The sequence below is a fragment of the Castor canadensis genome, chromosome 7 (assembly GCF_047511655.1).
Source record: "Castor canadensis chromosome 7, mCasCan1.hap1v2, whole genome shotgun sequence".
In the NCBI taxonomy this organism is placed as follows: Eukaryota; Metazoa; Chordata; class Mammalia; order Rodentia; family Castoridae; genus Castor; species Castor canadensis.
The window spans coordinates 129,428,198-129,447,878 of NC_133392.1; the positions used below are offsets into that span (position 1 = coordinate 129,428,198).

The following is a 19,681-nucleotide window of genomic DNA, read 5'->3' on the forward strand; positions in this document are numbered from 1 at the left end:
GCCAAGGCCCCTCCACTATGCACCCTGGGAACTGTAGTCCTCATTGAGCCTGGTCGGAAGGCGGTGCCTGGCCAGAGGCCGAGAGCACGTGGGTTGGGGTCCCGTGGAGCCCGGCGGGTCCCAGGGTGATCGCGGCCGACAGACACCCAGTCATATCGGCAGGGGCTACTGGGGCTCAACTGGGAAGAAGTGATTCAAGGGGCCTGGATGGAGGTGGGAGCCGGAGCTGGAGAATGGAGGGGAGGGGACCATATCACTCTGATGCCTCACTGCTGGCACATGGTCGGGTCCTGGAAAGTGGGTATTCTTTGGTGGGGGCGGGGGCAGTGGGGGGGGCGGGGTAGGCGTCAACACCACCTGGAGTAGTGAAAGGGCTTAGTACCCTTCAGGAATGAAAAAAGGATAGCTCTCAGGACCACCCAACAAGCAACCAGGAAGCCACATACCATGGACAGTACCTGGGGGAATTTCATAAGTTTTTTTTTTCTTTTTCAGTATTGGGGTTTGAACCCAGGTCCTCGTGCTTGCTAGGGAGACACTCTACTACTGAGCTGTGCCCCCAAACCAGGGTTTTCTTTAGATATGAACAAGGGAACCTCACGTTTGAGTGCTAGGGGTAGTACTTTGCATACCTTGGGTTCAGTTCTCTCAACAGCTCTAAGATGGGTATTTTTTTTTCATTATTCTAACGAGGAAAGATTTGTATTTTTATTCATCATTTTCAGATAAGATGAAGAAACAAAGGTTGGAAAAAGTAGAGCTTATCTGGCCCTTGTACACACAGCTAAGGTGTGTCTGCTGCAGCCCTAGCAGTCCCTGCTTCTCACCGTCCATCTCCTCTGCCAGCTAAGCCCAGCAGGGAAGAAAGGAAATAATTAAAAACAAAAGGACCCTCTATAGTTGGGTTCAAATGGAGGAAGTTGGCACTGGCAGTAGCTGCTGAAGCTTGAGAAGGCTGATAGAAGCTTCCCAAGGAGGAGAAACTTGATCTGAGCTTGAAGAATAGAGAAAGCCAGAGAAAAGAAAGGGAAGGGGCGGGGTGGGGAGGTTGAGGGTTCACTTAACTGGTAAGCAAAATCCAGTGGGACTCCAGTCACTCAGCAAATCTTTATCAAGGAAGTATTTGAAGAACGCTAGAAATTTGTGATCAGTTTAAAAAGATATACGTGGGTGAGAGGGAAGGGATGAGTAACAAAGATTGGGAAGACAAGTTAGAAGCAATAGACTCTTGTAGGAGTTTGGATATTTTCCTAAGTGCAATATGAAACCATGATGGGGTTTCAAGTGGGTAATGATGATTGCATTTACATTTCAGAAAAGTCTGTTTGCAGTGCAGAGGATTAATTGAAGAAAGAAAGGGTAGAGGCAGGAGATTTGGAAGGAGGAAACAGGAAGCCAAAATAAAGTAACTGGTTCCTGGGCCTATGGTATGAAATACCCTAGGCTTGGTGCTGGCTGGATATCTCTCTAGTGGGAGGTGGGGAGTGTGTGTGTGAGGGGTAAGGGGCAGAATAAGAGCACAAATTTGGGAGTTAGGCCTGGGTTTAAAACCTGTTTATGAAGCTACATGTGGTGGTTGCGCCTGTAATCCTAGCTACTCAGGAGGTGGAGATCATCAGAAGGCTCATAGTTCAAGGCCAGCTAGGGCAAAAAGTTTTTGAGACCCCATCTCAACCAATAAAAAGCTGGGTTTGGTGGAGTGCACCTGTCATTTCAGTGGGAAGCATAGGTGGGTTGTGTTAGGAAAAACGCCGCTCACAAAGAAAGCTCACAAGAAAAGTCTCACGTCCATAGAGCAAAGTTTAATGGCAGGCTCAAACTGCCAGGCTGGCCAGGGAAAGATGGCACAGCAGCTTTTATAGAAGGGGGAGGTTAAAGAAGTTAGCGCATGTGCAGTAGTCATTGGTGGGGGGTGCTGTCTTAGAGCACAGGAATTTGTTAAGGGCGGGGCTGTCCTTGGGAGTTTCTCAAGTGAGGTCTGAGGATAAAATGGCTGCCGATTTATAAATGGCGACATTATTGTTCTATCATTCCCCCATTTTTTCTTCAATAATGATTAGAGTAAGGGCTGAGGATCGGGAATTGGGGCGAAGCATCGGTCTCTTTAGCTGCTTCCTGCTGGCAGGGGGCATTGTATGGGGCAGGATCCTCAGGCTCCTGTGTCCTGGTGGGGGCCCTCATAGCACTCCTCTGGACGGTTTTGGAGAGGTTGATATCCCTGGAGGTACAACTGGTTAAATTTTTATTAGCAATAGCAGACATGCAGACTATAAAAGAATTCTTTGTACTGTTTTTATGATACAAGGGAGGAAGCTTAAGAATATGACAGCAAGAAATATAGGCATTAGGATGGGCATTAGCCAGGAGAACCACTGTGAAATGTTATTCCCTAGAGGATTCCAAGAGTCTTCCAACTCCCTTCTCCATTTTTCTAACTGTTCCTTGAGAAGTGTCACCACTGGGGGATCCCATTGAGCTGGACAGCAGTGGGTGTCATGAGAATGACCAGATGAGGGCTGGTCCACCAAAGTCCCAATGGAGAGGGTAGAAGATCCTTTAGGAAAACAAGAGCCCCTGGTTTAACAGAAATTGTTATAGGGTGGGGCAGGATCTGGTCTGCATGCTCTCTGAGAAGTTCCCTGAGAAGGTTAAGGTAAGGCAGGTAGTCAGCCAGAGGAGCAGAGTCTGTTGGCGGCAAGTTTTCTAAGAGAAATGGGCGGTCATATATTATTTAAGACCCACATAGGAATATTAGGAGGAGCATAAAAAGGTGTCTGCTAAGGAACTGCATACCTAGGGATCTAAATTCTGTAAAATCCTGTAACTCCCAAGAAAGCTCTAAGCTGCCTTATGGTATTGGGGAGAGGGAAACAGAAGATTGAGTTGATTCACTTATGACCCAGGGAGTGAGTCTTTCCCTTTAAGGCCACACCTAGGTAGGTGACCTGTGGGAGGCAGGGGCTGTCAGGATTTAAATGTAACACTCTTGGATAAAAGAGAGCTCTAACTCATTTTTTATATAACTTTGTAAATGTTTGTACCATATTTAGATAAAGTTTAGACACAACACTGATACAAGGTGGTCATTTAAGGCACATAAGCAACTATGTAAATGAACTCTGATTTAGTAGTACTTAAAGCTTGACAAGATCAGCAGAAAACACAAATAATTTCTTTGATAAAATCTTTCTCTGTAATGGTTTTTTCATAAATGTTTCTCAGAGCAGAACAATATTAAGATAACCTTGTTATTTTATAGACATAGAGAATTTTATTTTAGTTTGCTATGACCCTAAAAATCTTTTAGGCAACTCTTAGATTGGAGTCAACTTTATCATACACCGAAGCTTTTCATTTTACACTTTTAAAACTTACTCAGACCTTTATATAACATACTAAACCCTTTGATGGCTTGTCTTTATCCCCCCCATTTGAAACAATCTTTAGGACAAACCGTTCTTTACAAAATTCTTTCTCATTTAAAAACATTCCTTTTTCCTTTAACTTCTCGAAAAATACATTCACTACTTATCTATATCCTTTCTAGTTGTTTACTTTGTAACTTGTACTTTAAAATTAACTTTTATAAGAATTTTAAATTTATTATATGGGCTGGAGCAACTAATTTAGTAGCCCTTGTTTTTTTAAGGAATTTATGATAGGCATAAGGCCTCATCATTCCTCAGGCTTGAGGGGATATTGTTTTGGGCATGGAAACTGTGAGGGATCTTTGAGTTTTATTTGAATAGGGAGGGCCATCCAGGCTTGCCCTACACTTGTCTCATCAGTCCACAATGTGGAATCTATTTGTTCCTGAAGGAGGGGGCAGTAGAGATAGCTGCCAGTGGGGAGGAGAATTTGAGCTTTTAGTTGAGATAGTAAATCCCATCCCAGCAGAGTCACTGGAGTTTCAGAAACTATGAGGAAAGAGTGACAGAAGAGAAGTTCTTCCCAAGAGCAGGCCAGAGGCCGGGTAAAGTAGCCCCAAATGATAACTTTTGTCATTGGACCAGGGACCCAGAGAGAAAGGTAAGATAGAGAAATGAGCTCCATTGTCTAGCCAGAAAATGATCTTTTGTTTTTCTGCCATAATGGCTACCATGAGGCTCCTCAACATCGATGCCAAGAAGTGGAGTGTGGACAGGAGGCTGGGACCCATCAATCCATAGGAGGTGGCACCTAGCCTTCCATCTGGAGGCGAGGGCACTTAGACCTCCACAGTGGTTACATTTGCAGAGAGGGCAGGGTCCTGGTTGGGGGTGGGGCTGTCTCCTGGGCTGTCCCCCCTTTTGAACATCCTCTGCAGAAGTGCCCCTCCTGTCCACCATGGTAGCAAGTTCAGGATGCAGGCCTCAGTCAGATGGGGCCCTCTCTGAAAGCAGCAATGAGGCCATGGTGTCCCTTATCTTTTTTTCTACTGTTAGTAAGGTCCCGGACATACAGACATATCTATACATGCAGACATGGCTAGCTGTATTACTTGGTTCAATGACTGTTCTCCTTCAGCCACAGACTTTGAGTTTTTTACAAATATCTGGGGCCAACTGTTAGAAATTTATCTTTGAGGAGAACTTCTCTCATCTGTGACTCTGGGTCCACTGTGGTATGCTTTCTGATGGCATCTTTAAGATGCTGCAGAAAGGTAAGGGGATTTTCTTCAGAGTGTTGCTATAAAGCAAAGTTGTTATTTTACATTGACACCTGATACTCTGGAGAGCAGATCTCTGAACCGTTTTGGGCCTCAGTTTCCTCACTTGAAGAATGAGGGATCTGGTCTAGGTTAAACTACTTTCTTCCACTATAAGATGGCTGAAGTGACACTAATGCCACTTATCTTTCTTACCTTTTTTTTTTTTTGATTTAGCAATGCTGGGGAATTGAACCCACGGCTTTGCACATGCTGGGCAGACACTCTCCCATTGAGCTATGTCCTTATTCCCAAATATATATATATATATTCCCCCCCCTTTGGCTGTACTGAGACTTGAACTCAGGACTTTTTGCCTGCAAAGCGGCACTCTACTGCTTGAGCCATATCACCAGCCCCTTTTAGTGTGGATCTGTCAAGGGGACTGTCTGTGCCCCTGTAGGTAGGCACATTTACTCCCTCATTTCCAGGTGCCACTAGTATTTCCAACCTAAGTGGCCTGGGCCAGAACCCATTGCTTTTCTAATGAGACAAGCATCTGGTCTAATAGAAGCATAATATCCTTTCATGTCAATAGAAAGGTTTGGATCACAGAGATAAAGTCTTGACTATTTGTCTGGGCATCAGTATAGCTGTCCAGATGTTTTTTAATTTCCTTTAGATCTGATAGCTGGAAGGGGACATAGATTCGCCCTCTTCCTACCATTACCTGTTGTAGGGGGAAACACCCATTAGGAGGTTCTGAATATTGGGATGGCTTAGAAGGTAGGGCACAGGGTGTTTATACTGTGGCTTACAAAGAATGGCCAGCATTTGAGTATCTAAATAGCAATTGTGGAGCCAATCTGAGATGAAAGAAAATTTGTATAGGGGACCTCAGTTCACTTTTTTTCCCTTTTATAGAAAAGGTCTAATTGGAGTATGGTATTGTAATTTAAGGAACCCTGTGAAGACCACTTCTCTTGGTCACCCAAGGCATACTAAGGCCAGGCCTCAGTACAAAGCTTTCAACATCTACCAGCCAGAAGACCAGAAGGTGCAGATCCCATCTAGAAAGAACAAAACGTTAGGATCCTGTCCTTTAGCTAACAGCAGGCAGCCTCTTCAATAAAGGCTGCTTTTTAAACAAAGGAATAAGTCCTCTGTAAAGTTTGAGAAGGTCATTCAGAGGGCATCCGGGCCACTAACACTACCATACTGTCCATTTTGTGATTTTTGGGACTATAACCTTGAACTAACAATTGGCTTACAAGGGCTGGGTCCAGTGCCCTGAGGTGTGAGATGGGGCTAGGAGCAGGGCATGTGCAAGGCACCAACCCCCTCCACACACCCAGGACAAGCGAGCCTGTCGCCCCTCCCTCCTTCCTGTGTACTCTGTGTGCATTTTATTTTAGTGGAAGTGGTGCCTATGTGCGGCTGGCAGCCTAGGATGTGTGTTGGGTTGGCCTATGGATTCTCTTAGCTATGGCAGGCGTTCCCGCTGTGCACGAGCGCGCCTATTTGCTTTCCCTCCTCCCCCTGTGGGGATGGAGTTAGGGCGTTAGCGTGGCAGCTGCAGTTTTTTGTAAGTGCTTTTTGTAAAGCAGCTGATTTAAAGTTGCTTTAGACTGAGAAGCCTGGCAAACTAGTTGGGATAACTTAAGTCATAAGGTACCATGCTACAGGTTTTTCATGGGAGGCAGGGTCCCAGTAAGCCCAGGGAGGGGAAGGCAGACAGAGACAAAGGACACGTGGTGAGACCATGGAGGAAGCAGAAAAGGTGTCCTGACATCTTAGGTAAGGGAGGGGAAGGCAGAGCCTGGAGGCATGACACACGCCTGAGGGATTAGCCATCACCTGTGTCTCTGGGTTACTCCCATTGACTGGTACTGGAACACTTTCAGCAACATGAAACCTCCACTCTCCAGTCGCTGTCTCAGGAAAAAGGGGCATTAGACAGGTGGGGGGAAGAGAAGCAGTCATCAGATGACATAATCAAACAGGACTCCACCAATGTAGCATGAGGCATACCCAAATAAACCCAGGGCTTGGTCTCAGCCCACAGGGAGGGAGCATGAGCTCCCCAGAGCTGGAATCACCTTGAGGCCAGAGTTGGCAAGGAGTGGCTTGACACCATGACAGGAAAGTCCCTCAGGAAGATAGGAAGAGACAAGCAGCGTGAGCAACACGAGAAGTCTGCTACATGGGGAAGGAGGAGGTTCGGGAGAGGATTTGGTTCATTTAGAAGCTGGTTTAGAGGCTAGTAGAACCTGCATAGGGGAACAGGAAGTACAGAGGAGGGGTTTGGTGTGGAGATAGGAAAAGGATTGGGCGTAGGGAAGTTCCTTCCATTTACCAGCATGCTCACAGAGATTGTATAAATCCTTTAAAATATTGGGATTGAAAGTGCCATTAAGTGGCCATTTGGAGGCATTGTCTAATGGGTATTGGGGCCATGCCTGATTACAGAGAAAAATGAGCTTTTGGGGCTTAAGATCAGGAGTGAGGCATAGGGGCCCAAGATTGGCCAGAAGACATCCCAGTGGGGAGTCTGAAGGAATTTTGGATGGTCCAGCTCTCATGGTGAGGCCTGACCTGAGAGATATGGCAGGCGACCCTGAAATATCAGGTCCTCAGGAAAGAGAGAGAGAGAGAGAGATGGAGTACCCAGAGGGAACGTCTTCACCATGGGAGTCCACAGTCCCTAGTGGGGAACCCGGTTCCCAGGGGACGGGAGCAAGATGAGACCTAGCGCTAGGATTTCGAGGAAATGAGAAAGATCAAGGCTCTGCATGTGAGGAGGACTCACCGAGAGAGGGGACCTTGAGGGAAGATTGTCCGGTGGTGGATGGCAATTGGAAGAGTGCTGGGACTGTGAGAGAGTGGCGTTTTCTAGGATCAGGGGTTCCGGCAAAGCAGCTCATATCCGGGAGGGAAGAGAATGGGAGTTGAGAGAGAGAGTGGGATGGGTTTGGGGAGGCCGGGAGAGCAAGGTCAGTGCCAGGAGTGCACCCCAATCTGAGTCACGGCACCAAAATGTTAGGACAAACGCCACTCACAAAGAAAGCTCACGAGAAAAGTCTCACGTCCACAGAGCAAAGTTTAATGGCAGGCCCAAACTGCCAGTCTGGCTGGGGAAAGATGGCGCAGCAGCAATTCTGGGCCAGGCATGGCTTTTATAGAAGGGGGAGGTTAAGGAAGTTAGCACATGCGTGGTAGTCTCTGGTAGGGGTGGGGCTGTCATAGAGCGTGGGAATTTCTGTTAAGGGCGGGGCTGTCCTTGGGAGTTTCTCAGGTGAGGTCTGAGGATAAAATGGCTGCCGATTTATAAATGGCGACATTATTGTTCTATCAGATTGCAGTCCATGCCTTCCAGAGCATAAATGCAAGAGTCTGTCTCCAAAATAACTGAAGCAGAAAGGGCTGGGGTGTATGACTCAAGTGGAGGTCCTGAATTTAAATCTTAGTATTGCGAAAACCTGTTTATGAGGCCTTGGCTTCTTATGAAACAAGAGAGAGAGAGAGAGAGAGAGAAGAGAAAAGTAAATTAATTTTTCCAGTGAAGGGCAAACTGAAATAATAAATGAATAGGGCTTGGCCCTGTGGTCACAACTTGGTCTGTGTTAGTTTCCTTCCTGCTTCCAATCCAGGGCTCCTTGCAGAGGAAGAGGCCAAATCTCACCAACAATAGCTCCTGAACATGCTTCACACACACACTATGTAGGACAGATGGACTGGAGCAGGACTTGGGGAGAGTTGGGGGCATTTCTGGAGGTCAGACCAAAGGGAATCTCCAGGAGATGCAAAGGGCAAAGGCAAGTGGGGGATGGATCTTTGGGAGCCAGTTATAGGAGGGTGTATGGGGGCCAGGACCTGTGACAACTCTGGGAGGGCTGTTCAGATTTAGGAAAAAACATACCAAAGCCTAGTAAGAGAGAGCTTCTGTTGGTCACCTGGAACCATTGCCCATCCATATCTGTGTCAAATTAAATGATCAGTTTGAAGCTTTCAGCCTACCAAAATAGTGTAGATTGTGTCTGCAAAACCAGAAGAGAGCCGGGCCTGGTGGCTCATGCCTGTATTCCTAGTGATTCAGGAGGCAGGGATCAGGAAGATCGCGGTTCAAAGTCAGCCCAGGCAAATAGTTCCAAGAGACCCTATCTCAAAACACCCATCACAAAAAAAGGGGTGGTGGAGTGGCTCAAGGTGAAGGCCCTGAATTCAAGTCCTAATACAGCAAACAAACAAACACAAAACCCAGAAGAGGGCCTGCTTGTAATTAAGAATTCTTAGGAGAAATACCCCATTTTCCACTTAGCACCAACGTTAGATGCAAGCAATTTTCTTTGTAGTCCCTTGTAGAGGTTAAGTAGGAAAGACGGGTTGATTTCTAATTTGCACCCCCAGTATAAGCATAGCTCTTTGGGGTCCAGGTCTTATGGTGAATAGGTCCTGGATGTTGTCTTTTTTTCTTACAAGCTTAGGGGCCCCTTGAAATCTAATGCCTGAGTTCACTGGTTACAGCAAATGCCCTCAGGGTGAAAGACAACTATAAAGTTTTGCTTCCCTTTGTGGTTTCCTGCTTTCACTTACATTTTGGGCCTTGATGTCTCTCAGGTTTTTGCCAGCTCATAGATTCATTTAATTTTTAAAAAATACATTTTTTGGGCTGGGTGTAGTGGCTCAAGTCTGTAATCTTAGCTACTTAGGAGGGAAGATCAAGATTCCAGGCCAGCCCGGGCAAAAAACGTTCATTAGACCCCCATCTCAACCAATGGCTGCGTGTGGTGGTGTGTGGCTGTCATCCCAGCTATGTGGAGAAGGACAAATAGGAGGATCTTGTTCCTGGACAGCCTAGGCATAACGAAAGACCCTATCTCAAAACTAACAATTGCATTTGATGTCAGTCAATTGGAAAAAAAAAAAGGGGGGCGGGGAGGGAAGCAAAGCAAGGAAAAATAACCAATACAAAAAAGGCTGGGGGTGTGACTCAAGTGGCAGAGTGCCTGCCCTGAGCAAGACGTTTAGTCCAACTCCCTACGCCATCATGTTGCAAGAACACCCAGCCAGCCACTTTCAGTCCTTATGCGACTTGATTCACCCTGTTGACCACTCACTCCCATTCTTCTGTGTTTTCTTTTTTTCTCCTGCCTTTGACCTCTCCTTTTTTGTCTCCTTCATCAGCTTGTCCCTCTTCCTTAACCTGTCATTTAAATGTTAGTTCTCTAGAGCCTTAGCCTCTGTTTCTCCTCTTATCCCTCATTATCTCCCCACTCTCTTGACTTCAAGCTGTGGCTCCCACATCTTTCTGGCCCAGACGCTCCTGAGTTCTAAACCCAAACATCCAGCTGCCACCGGCTTCCTTGCCTCCTGAAGGTGTCACAGCCATCTTAAGTTGAATGTGTACAAAATTCAACCTGTGACATCTCCCACACCTTACCCATTTTATCACATGCTAAAAATCTAATGTGTCCCTTACCAGTCACTCAAGCCAGATACCTGGAAACTATCTCTTCCCTCAAGTCTTCACAACTCATTTGTTACCAAGTCCTGCCTACTGTGCCTCACTTCTCTTCTGTCCTTACACCCTGTGTGTGCTCTAACTCCAGGTGCCAGTCTGTTGGCTGAAGAACTCTATTGCTACAGACATGGCTATAACTGGCCCTGCCTTGCATCTTCTCATCTGTGCTACACTGGAGCACAGATCCATTTGAAACATACCTTATCCAGACCCACTGAAAACTCTTCAGTGGCTCCCTCAGGACCAAGCCCAAGCTCCTTGGTATAACATTCAAGGCCATTTAAGATCTCCAGTCCTTCATCTTGTTGAGTACCTACCCCCACTCCTGAGAACATGCCAGCCTGCTTCAACTTCCCTCTTTGTTTGTGCCACTGTCTCTGTCGAGAAGCTTCTGTGTCAGTCTGGGCCCAATCAGGAGAAAGGAACCATACAGTAAGCTCACAAAGTCTAATGTAAAAAAAAAAAAAAAAATTTTTTTTTTTGAGACAGGGTCTCACTATGTAGCCCAGGCTGGCTTTGAACTCTCAATCTTCTTGCTAGGATATAGGTATGTGCCACCACACCTGGCCAATATAAGAATTTTGAACTATAATGGGGTTGAAGCAATAAGGTATTGGCTAGTAAGAAGAGAAGTCTAAGGGATATAGGAGTAGCAGAGTCTTAGGGCTGAGACACAGCTGAAGGAAGAGGCCATCATCCCTCCACCTGTGCCCAAAGCCAAGAGCCACACCGTGGTGGACAGGGCATGGTGAATCTAGAGCCAAGAGGCAATAAAAGCAATAAATAATAGTACAGGCCCAATGCCTCTCATTTATCTCTGAAGGAGCAAACACTTATTTTTCAAGACTTAGTTCAAATGTCACTTCCCCCGTGAAGGCTTTCTTGGCACTTCTTTCTTTTTCATCCAGGTAGGACTGAGTCCTCTTTCTGAGTGTAGACTCCTCCCCCTCATTGACATATACACTTGTACCCTGTGATACTTCTACTGGAGGGACTTTCAGTGGTTGAGGGCATTTTTGTTTACTTGTTTACCTCCACCTACGGTTGCCAGAAAAAAATTTGAGACACTCAGTTAAATTTGAATATCAGATAAACAACAAATTCATTTTTTTTGTGTGGAAGAAAGTCCCAATGATTGCATGGGACATCGTAAAAGAAAAATATTTATTGTTTATCTGAAATTCAAATTTAAGGGGATGTACTGTATTTGTATTTGCTGGCACCCTATCCCTATATCCACGTCCAACTATTGTTTCCTTGATGACAGGGTACGTTTTGAATCTCCACAACTAGCCCAATGCATGACAGTTGAGAAAGCTGAGACTAGAGACGATGAGACCAGTTAGGAAGTCTTCAGCAGAGTGGCATTGGGGACAGAGGAAAGGTGACTTGCAAGATTTAAGGATTTGGATAAGGGATGTGACCCAAGTTTCTGCCTTGTGTCACCAGGTGGAGGTTGGTGAAGAGGGAACATTGGGGTCATTTGGAAGCTGGGGAGCAGAGAAGCTCGGTGATGTGAGGTGCAAAGCAGGGTGGCCAAGGGTGAACAGTGGAACTGAAAGAGCAAACAGAAGACTTCAGGACAGATATATGAAGCTTGAGGTTTCCAAGGATGTGCAGATAGACATGTTGTAGTTACAGACTTGGGGCTCAGAAGAAGGGATCAAATGCGAGCATGGTGGGATGGGAGTGATACCTGAAACTGTGGTGTAGAGTAGAGTGGGGAGAGGGGAGCCAATTTAGAGGCTGAGAAACATGTGCAAGAGGCAGAGAGAGAAAGAAGAACTCAAAAGTAGTCAGAGCAAGGAATTGGGGAGTAGAAGGAAACCTGGAGAGTGTGGGATCAAGAGAGTCAAGGGAAGACAGCTTGGAGTCAAGGAGGGCTTCAGCACTCCCAAAGGTGGAGAAGTGGCCTTTAGTTTTAGCAGTGGTGGGGCTGCTGGTGAGCTTATCTTTTTTAGTGAAGGAGAGGTGGAAGCAGTTTATCTACCATCTGTCAGTCTGTCTATCATCTATCATCTATCTGTCTGTCTATCTATCTACCTACCTGTCTGTCTATCTATCTATACATAGACCTACCTGTCTGTCTATGTATCTATCTATCACCATTCTGGGCAGCACACTGAAACTCCTGGGGACACAGGGGGCTCTGGTAGCTCCATTCTGATTCTGGTCTTTGTTTCACATTTACAGAACCACATTGCCCATTGATTCTTCTCAGAACCGGGGCATGTTCTCCAAAGAGATACCAAGTCACTACCTCTTGCAAGACAGAAAATTATAGGCAGCTTTGAAATGACCATTTTTCCAGCTCCAGAGAGCACCTCGTTCTTCCCTCTCCATTTCATCCCGGATGCCTGGTTTCAGGTTGCCTTTACTGCCACCTGCCTGCAGCTGTCCGATCTGACAGATGCCCTTGCCAAATGACTTTCCTTCTTTCTTGTCCCTGTGATTCATTATGTGTGGACTGGCTGAATGGGGCCTCATCTTGAAAAGGAGAGGTGGGGGCCAGGCATGGTGGCTCACATCTGTAATCCTAACTATTCAGGAGGTAGAGATCAGGAGGATTGCTTTTTGTGGGCCTTTCCTCAGCAGGGTACTCCCTAGCCCAAATGACCCCAGAGTTCATAATGTTCCTGCCACTCCCAGCTGTCTTGGTCTGTCACTCTTTCTCCCTCTCCTCTCCTCTCCTCTTTTTCTTTCCCTCCTCTCCCTTGTGCTCCCCTCTCCTCCTCTCTCCTTTCCTCTCCAAGGTCTCACTGTGTAGTTTAGGCTGACCTTGAACTCTTGATCCTTCTGCCTCGGTCTCTTTAGTGCTGGGATAGTAGGCCCTCATCACAACACCCAGCTTTACTATTGCCATTTTCTTTTCTTTCATTTAAAATTTTTTAAATTTTTGGTGGCATTTTCTTTAGGTAAGTGTGTGTGGAAACTTGAGGATCCTGAATCTGCTTGGGGGCAGAGAGAAGGGTCTAGAGCTGTTTCAGAGTGCAAAAGTACCAAAGTTTTGGGGGCACCTAGAATGAGGGCAGTGAACACAGAAGGGAAGGGGTATAGTCAGGCAGTTTGCCAACTTGACCCAGAATGGGCCCAGCTCTCAGAACTCTCTTGCTGTTCCTCACTAGCTCAGTGGATTGCACCAGCCTTTTGGAGATGACTTGGGGGCAGTGTGAGAGGCTAGGGTCAGCCAGCACTAACTTTCCTTCCAGATGAAAGTGTGTACCTGGGCTGGTGGAATGGTTCAAGTGGTAAGAATGCCTGCCTAGCAAGTGTGAGGCTCTGAGTTCAAACCCCTGACCCGCAAAAAAAGAAAAAAGAAAAAAAAGTATGTACATTTTAGCTTCCAGTTCTTTTTCATATATTTGCCAAATTGCATTTAAATTGCTTATTGTCTCTCTTGGTTGGTTTCTTAAGAGCAGGGATTATGTCCCTTTCACTTCTGTATCCTTAGTGTCTACCTAGTAGCTGACATATAATTGGTGCTTAGTAAGTATTTATCGGATGAATAAATGAATATCCTTATTCATCGCCCAAAAATGCAGGTCCCTCTGGGGCCCTCAGTCCCTTCCTGCCTTCTTTACGTCATGAAGCTCTGTGTTTCACTCCCCTAAATCAGCATCCCAGTGCACCCTTTCCCACCCTCAGCCTTTCTGCAGATGCTGTCTCGCTCTGGGTAGCTTCGTGGAATGATGGTAGGGAACTCCCTGTGCTGGACCATCTGCAAGTGGAGGTGATGTGTGCACTTATTGGCATAGTGCCTTCAAGACAGTTCTCTGATGGTAGGACACTGATCAGTGACAGTGGGGCAGGGCACTGTGTGGTTGTCTATGTTGTTACACACTAAGTAGGGACCTCAAGGGTGCCATTGGTCTCAGGATGGGGTTCTCTCCATAGAAGGCTCTTGTTTCTTTTTCCACAGGTAATCCAGGCCCTATGCGCTGGGGTCTGTACAGGGGGTGTGAGCTGGCCTGTGAATGCACCTCTGTCACCCACTCTGTTCTGTTCTGTGCCTCCCAACCCAGAGCTGCTGTTGCAGTAAGCAGCAAGAGATCCAGGCCCAGCCTGTGATTGCTGAATCAGTGTGAAGTATGGAGGTGTCAAGGTTGGGCACACATCTCCACCCAGCCTCTTTTACCCACTCCCCACTGCCCAGAAAAGGCTCTAACAAACCAGCAAGGTAAATAAATAATTTAGAAATAATAAATAGGGGTCCAGCTCCCACAAGTGAGTACAAGGTCAGCTCCAGCCCAGGCACTTTCAGCCGTGCAACTGCAATGTGTCTCATGGAAATTCTGTTCCCCAGGGCCTGGAGCCAGTTGCTGGATTCTCCAGAGGAGAGGCCCCAGGTCCGGTGCCACAGTCTGTGAGAAGTGGAAGGTCTCCACAGTTGAGGTTTCTGGTGTTTGTAGGGCAGGGATCCGCAGGGTGAGCACCTAGAGGCTGCTGGGCAGTTGTTCCTCCGTCTCTCCAGGGCTTTTGTCCCTCACACTCACCCGGCTGGAGCCTCAGCTCTGAGGCCTCCATCTCTGGCTGAGGATCCTGGCTAGTATGGCCCCGCGCGGGGAGGGTCCCAGGCAAGAAGGTGCGCAGTAAGGGTCCAGTCTGCAAGGCCTTGGAGAGAGAGCTCTTAAGGGAGGCAGCCGCAGGCCGTGGCGGAGAGGCGGTCCACGGTTCTCCAGGTGCTGTTCACGTCCATGAAGGAGACTGCCTCATAGTGAGTGGGCCGGCAACAGGGCTGGCTGACCGGCCGGGAGCCGGGGGGCAGCCTCAGGGCCTTGGCGTCCAGCAGGCTGGCCAGGCTCAGGTCGTGCGGGGAGCGCGCGCGGCGGCACGAGCCACTGCAGAAGCGAAAACGCACCAGCTCGTCGGAGCTGTGGCCCAGGCCAAGCGCGCGCACCGGCACCAGCTGCGAGCGCAGGCGGCAGCCCCGCGCCCCCGTGGCCCGCGCGCTGCTGTCCCGGCCCTCCGCCCGCGCCGCGCGGCCCCCTCGGGACGCAGCGGGAGAGGACTGCGGTGCGGGCCCGGGAGGCGTTGGTGACGGCTGGGGAGTCTGCGGCAGTGGCCGCCGGGATCTTCCGCTACACAAACGCGCAGTGCGTATCCCTGGAAAGAGACTGAGTCACCCACGGTGTCCAGTGCCAGCCCCGCCCCTGCCCCGCCCCCTCGCGCTCTCACCTACCGGAGAGGGGGCCGGTAGGGGGCGCCAGGACGGGCGCAGGGTCTTCGCGGGTGGCGGGGCCGTGGGGCGAAGGGTCCAGAGAGGCCTCCGTGACACTACTCAACAGGACCAGTGCGGCCAGGGTGGGCCACAGGGCAGGCTGCGCAGAGAGGTAGAGGGCAACTTGGTTGGCTGCGGTGGGGGGAGCTCAGGGAGGGGCTATCTATGGCTGAGATGAGAGAGAGGCTGGGAGCCTAGTTGGGTGTCAGGGAGAAAGGAAGAGCTTAGGTTAAAAAATAATAGGTCTCTGCTTCTGGGAGCCTAGGGGAGAAAACCCCTGAGGGCACTGACCATCCTTCTCTCATATGCCCATTTCCTATCTCTCTGACCATTTTCCCTTCCACATGTGACCCCCGCCCAGGCCAAGTCCTGCTCTCCCTCCGTCAAGCCACCTTTTCTAACTAAGCAGCTGGGAGTTGGGGGAATCACTCACCTGCCGCCTAGGCCAGGGAAAGTGGGGCAGCGCAGATGGGCCTCCAAGTCCAAGTTCCATCTCTATCAACACCAGGAGCTCCCATCAGCCTTTGTTGACCTGTTCCCCCACCCTCCTCTTCAGGCAGCTTGCAAACTGAGAGATGAGTTATCTTTTGGGGAGGCCATCCTTCCACCTCAGTTTCTCCAAGCTTCAGGAGGCTTGGGTAGCTAGACTCAACCCAGGAGGAGAAGTAGGTGCATTGAGAACCTTACTATGTGTTTGGCGCTTTGCAGATATTTCTTCTTTCACAACTCCATGAGGTAAAAGGTTTAATTCCCTTTTTCCATATTAGCAAACAAAGCTCAAAGGAGCTCAGAGTTTGTCTAAGGTCGCAAGCGTAAATCCACACGGCTGCAAGGAGTGGGGTCTTTTTTCCCAGACCCTCCCTGCTCTGTGCTTTTGAGCTGGAGCTGCCAAGATTGGCTGGAGAAGGTAGTAGCTGGCCACTCAGCCTGGTCTCACACCCAGCCTTACATCTCATGCTACAGGGAAGGAAGTTGAGGCCTGGAGAATTAGAGTGCCTGCTAGTCACTCAATAGTTATCTGACTGACACCAAGGCCAAGCTCTCAGCCTCTGCTGACCACCCAGCACCACTGCATCTTGCTCCTCTGTGATCTCTATTCTGGACCCAGAGCCATCTGAGTCCTCTCTTTTGACTACTGATGTCCCTTAGAAGCCAACAGATTATGGGGACTAAAAGGGCCGTCAGAAAATACAGGGCCTGGGCCATGCCTTCCTATGGCCACCAGGGGGCAGAGTCTGCCAAGCCTGCAGACTCAAAGGGGAGGTGGGCTTTTCCATATTTTCGGCTCTCTTAGGTCTGAACCACTCCCAAAAGAGCCATCCAGGCCTTCATATCAGCCTTGTCTCAACTACACTGAGAGCTGACCCAAGGCTGCTCCCCCTGCACTTGAGTCTCCTGTGGATCTAGCAGCCCAGCCTTGCTCCTAGGAGTATCCCCCATGATACAGCTTTTCTGATTCCAGCCAGCCTTCCTAAGTGCCACTAGCCTTCGTGAACCTCACTGGAGCCCCCAAACCTTCACAAGCTTCCTCTTGGATCCCAACTGTCACCCTCACCTTCCCCTAGCACACAGAATGGCTGCACATCTGTGGGACGACCTCTCATTTCTTCCAGGAAGTGGTCCTCCGAGACCAGGTGTGTGCCTGTTAGTTAACTGGATTCAGAGCCCTTGAGGCTATTTCAGGGAGGGAGGGAATTCCAGGCAAGGGAACCTTAGGAGCCTCTGCACTAGAGGGAGCCGAAGAGCAAGTCCCTTGAGGGCAGCTTAGAACCTATCTCTTCCTTCTTGCCTTCTGTACTACTTGGCCCTCCAGCCCTTGCCATCCCCATCCACCAGACCACTACTCACCATGGGGGTCCTGCGCCGTGCTCTTCTAGGCACCTTTCTTGGGCTTCCCCCAGCAGCTCAAATGGCTCATGCCCCGGGCTGTGCACCTGGCAGCGCCTCTTTTAGACAAAAGTGGGGCCTTGGCAGCCAGTCCGTACCCTGCAGCGGCAGTGGGAGCCTCACATTACAGCGGGCCAGCAGGGCTAACACAGTCCAACAAGCGAAAAGAGGGACTGGAGGGGCTGGGAGGGGCAGAGAGCTGTGCTGAGGGCCCAGGAGAGGGAGGATGAGAGAAAAAGAGGAGGAAGACCGTCCTGCCCCTTCCCCCAGCCCCAGGAGCGTCCATTCAGGGGATGGGCAAGTGGGTTGGCTTACTTACCTCTGGTACGGGGCTCCGAGCCACAGTCGCAGCAAGGGCTGGGCCCCGAGGGACTTGCTGCTGGCAGGGCCCGCGGGCCGTGTCTGGGGGCCGAGCCCAACTCCATCCCTCAGCAGCCTCCTGCCCGTCGCCGTCCGGTGTCAAATTCCAGCCCCGGCGTCACCGGATCCCGGGGTGGGGCCCAGAGCGCCCCCGCCCCGCCCCACCTTTCAGGGCTCACCTGGCCGCTCCACCCGCTGGATCCAGTCCCCACTGGCTCAGCTAGGTCCCCCGAGGTGGAGGGTAGAGGCTGGGAGAAGATCTCGGGATACAAAGAGTAGAGAACGCAGGCTGCGGAGGCGCGGAAACTGGGAGTTTGAAGTTTGTAGACACGCGAAGTAGGGAGCGGGGAGGCCGGGCCGAGGGCGGGAGAGAATGAACGAGGGCGGGCGGACAGAGAGGGACAGGCGGTCCCTGCTTTGGCCGCCGGCTGGTCTTGCAGACGTGAGGGTCCTGGCTGGCCTCCCTGCAGCGACAGCTGTCCACTCTGGGACCCCCCAGCTAGTTGATTTCTCAACTGACCGATCATCCGTCTCAGCGCGACGATGTTCTACGTTGGGCTTTCAAGGTCTGAGTTGTCCATTCCACTGCTCCCCTACTGAGCATCTGGGCTGGTAGGAGGGCAGCACGTACAAAGGCCAAGGTCACTGCCAAATAGTGAAGGCAGTGCTGGTGGAAGTAGGTGAAGGACTAAGATTGGAGCTGAGGCTTGAAGTTGGAGCTAGAGGGTAGCATTTCGGGTGACTAATTATGGCAATTGGCAGGTGCCTGAGGGCTAGGTGAGTTGTATGGCTGGAAAGGGCCCATTAAGGAGACTGGACTTTATCCTAAAGACACTGGGGACCAAGCAGAATGGTGTGGTCAGGTGACAAAGAATGGTTTAGAGACAAGACAGGGAGGTGGAGGTACTGTCAGGAGGCTGCTGGGGACAGAGGATGGAGCCTGGGGCTGCACAGGCCTAGTCCCTTACTTACCCTTTTGAAAATTTAATTGGTGCCTGATTGGATGAGGTGAGGATGTAGAATTGACAAAGGTATGTCTTTAGTTTTGGCCTTGGTGACTGACAGGACATACCAGAGCAGATGCATTTTGGGAGTAGGGGCTCCCTGGGAGGGGGTGATGACACAGGTTGGGGGCAGTAGCTCAGGAGTTCAGTGTTGGACATGGTGAGTTGCAAGGGCTTGTATATTCTTCTAGTGGAAATGTTCTAAAAGCAGCTGAGTTTGTAGCCTGGAGCAAAGTAGAGAGTTGGGGTGGCAATGCCAATTTGGGATTTGCTGACCAACTGACACATAACTGGAAGTTGTGGGTGGGGACAAGAGTGCTCAGGGAACGTGTATGGACCAGCTGTACCCTGGTTATGCATCAGAACCACTGAATCTTTAAAAACTGCCCACATCCGGGCCCCACCCCACATCTGAATCAGAATCTGGGGGTAGCAGGTAGTTTTCCAGATTTGCACAGATGATTTTGGTAGACTGCCAGGGCTCAGAACCACAGGGTTTGTTAGAGGAGTTTAGTATAGTGCTGAGGACTGAAATCAGACTTCAGAGGTACTTTGCTGCTGGTGGTGGGGACTGTTCACAGGCTCAACAGGACTCCATGGGACAGAAGGCCAGCTTCCCTGGGGCTTTTTCAGTGAGGACCACCACTCACAGGCAGCCTAGGCCCTGTACAACTCTACTGGGCATCATCCAGACAGGAGTTGTTATACTGGAATTGTACATGGGAGGGGTCTTTCCAGGAGGGTAAGGAGGGTGTTCCTGGGTTTGCCTGTCCCTGACAGGGCCTTAATTCTTAGCTAAGGAGGCTTCTGCCTGAGGAATAGTCCCCAACAGCAAGGAGGGTGTATAGGAGAAAAGTGGAAAGTTGGGAAGTCGGTGGTTCTTGGAATGGCCAGGACTCTTATGTCCTTAGGGGGCTCACCAGGAGAAGGCCTGGGGCTTCATAGACTCTGGGATAGGGTAGGCAGGAGCCAGACATCCCACTTACTACCAGAGTGCCAATGTCTGTGTCCTTCATGGCTTCAAGAGTAGGTATAAGTTGGACTATTCTCAGGCCTGCCTATGT

At 49.5% G+C, this 19,681-nt stretch overlaps 1 protein-coding gene and 1 long non-coding RNA gene across 6 annotated transcripts in view; one reads left to right on the forward strand and one right to left on the reverse strand.

Annotated features, from left to right (window-relative positions):
* The window catches only part of LOC109681565 (uncharacterized), a 45,211-nt gene that overhangs the window by 1,738 nt on the left and 23,792 nt on the right, over positions 1–19,681 (forward strand). Inside the window, exon 1 of one of the 4 annotated variants that reach the window (XR_012449940.1) lies at positions 67–213. The exons of the other annotated variants lie outside the window; for them this stretch is intronic. This is a non-coding gene — a long non-coding RNA (uncharacterized lncRNA). Of the gene's footprint in view, positions 1–66; positions 214–19,681 lie in introns of those variants that run through there. 4 annotated transcript variants of the gene reach the window in all.
* Positions 14,322–18,554, reverse strand: Artn (artemin). Of its 2 annotated transcripts, XM_020156371.2 has the most exons (5): positions 17,573–18,554; positions 17,215–17,352; positions 15,800–15,861; positions 15,328–15,466; positions 14,322–15,251 (listed from the first exon to the last, which is right to left on the reverse strand). In XM_020156371.2, the coding sequence occupies exons 3-5, from the start codon at positions 15,857–15,859 to the stop codon at positions 14,776–14,778; spliced, it is 675 nt and encodes a 224-aa protein (XP_020011960.1). In that variant the 5' UTR covers positions 15,860–15,861; positions 17,215–17,352; positions 17,573–18,554; the 3' UTR covers positions 14,322–14,775. The 2 variants fall into 2 exon arrangements, with proteins under 2 accessions (XP_020011960.1, XP_073936451.1); XM_074080350.1 differs by having other exon boundaries at positions 15,800–17,352.

Coding starts and splice junctions, on each gene's coding strand:
- Artn (XM_020156371.2), bottom strand. CDS start 15,859: ATGGAACTTGGACTTGGAGGCCCATCTGCGCTGCCCCACTTTCCCTGG. Junction 15,467..15,799: donor TTCCCTGGCCTAGGCGGCAG/GTGAGTGATTCC, acceptor CTCTCTGCGCAG/CCTGCCCTGTGGCCCACCCT. Junction 15,252..15,327: donor CCCTACCGGCCCCCTCTCCG/GTAGGTGAGAGC, acceptor GTCTCTTTCCAG/GGATACGCACTGCGCGTTTG.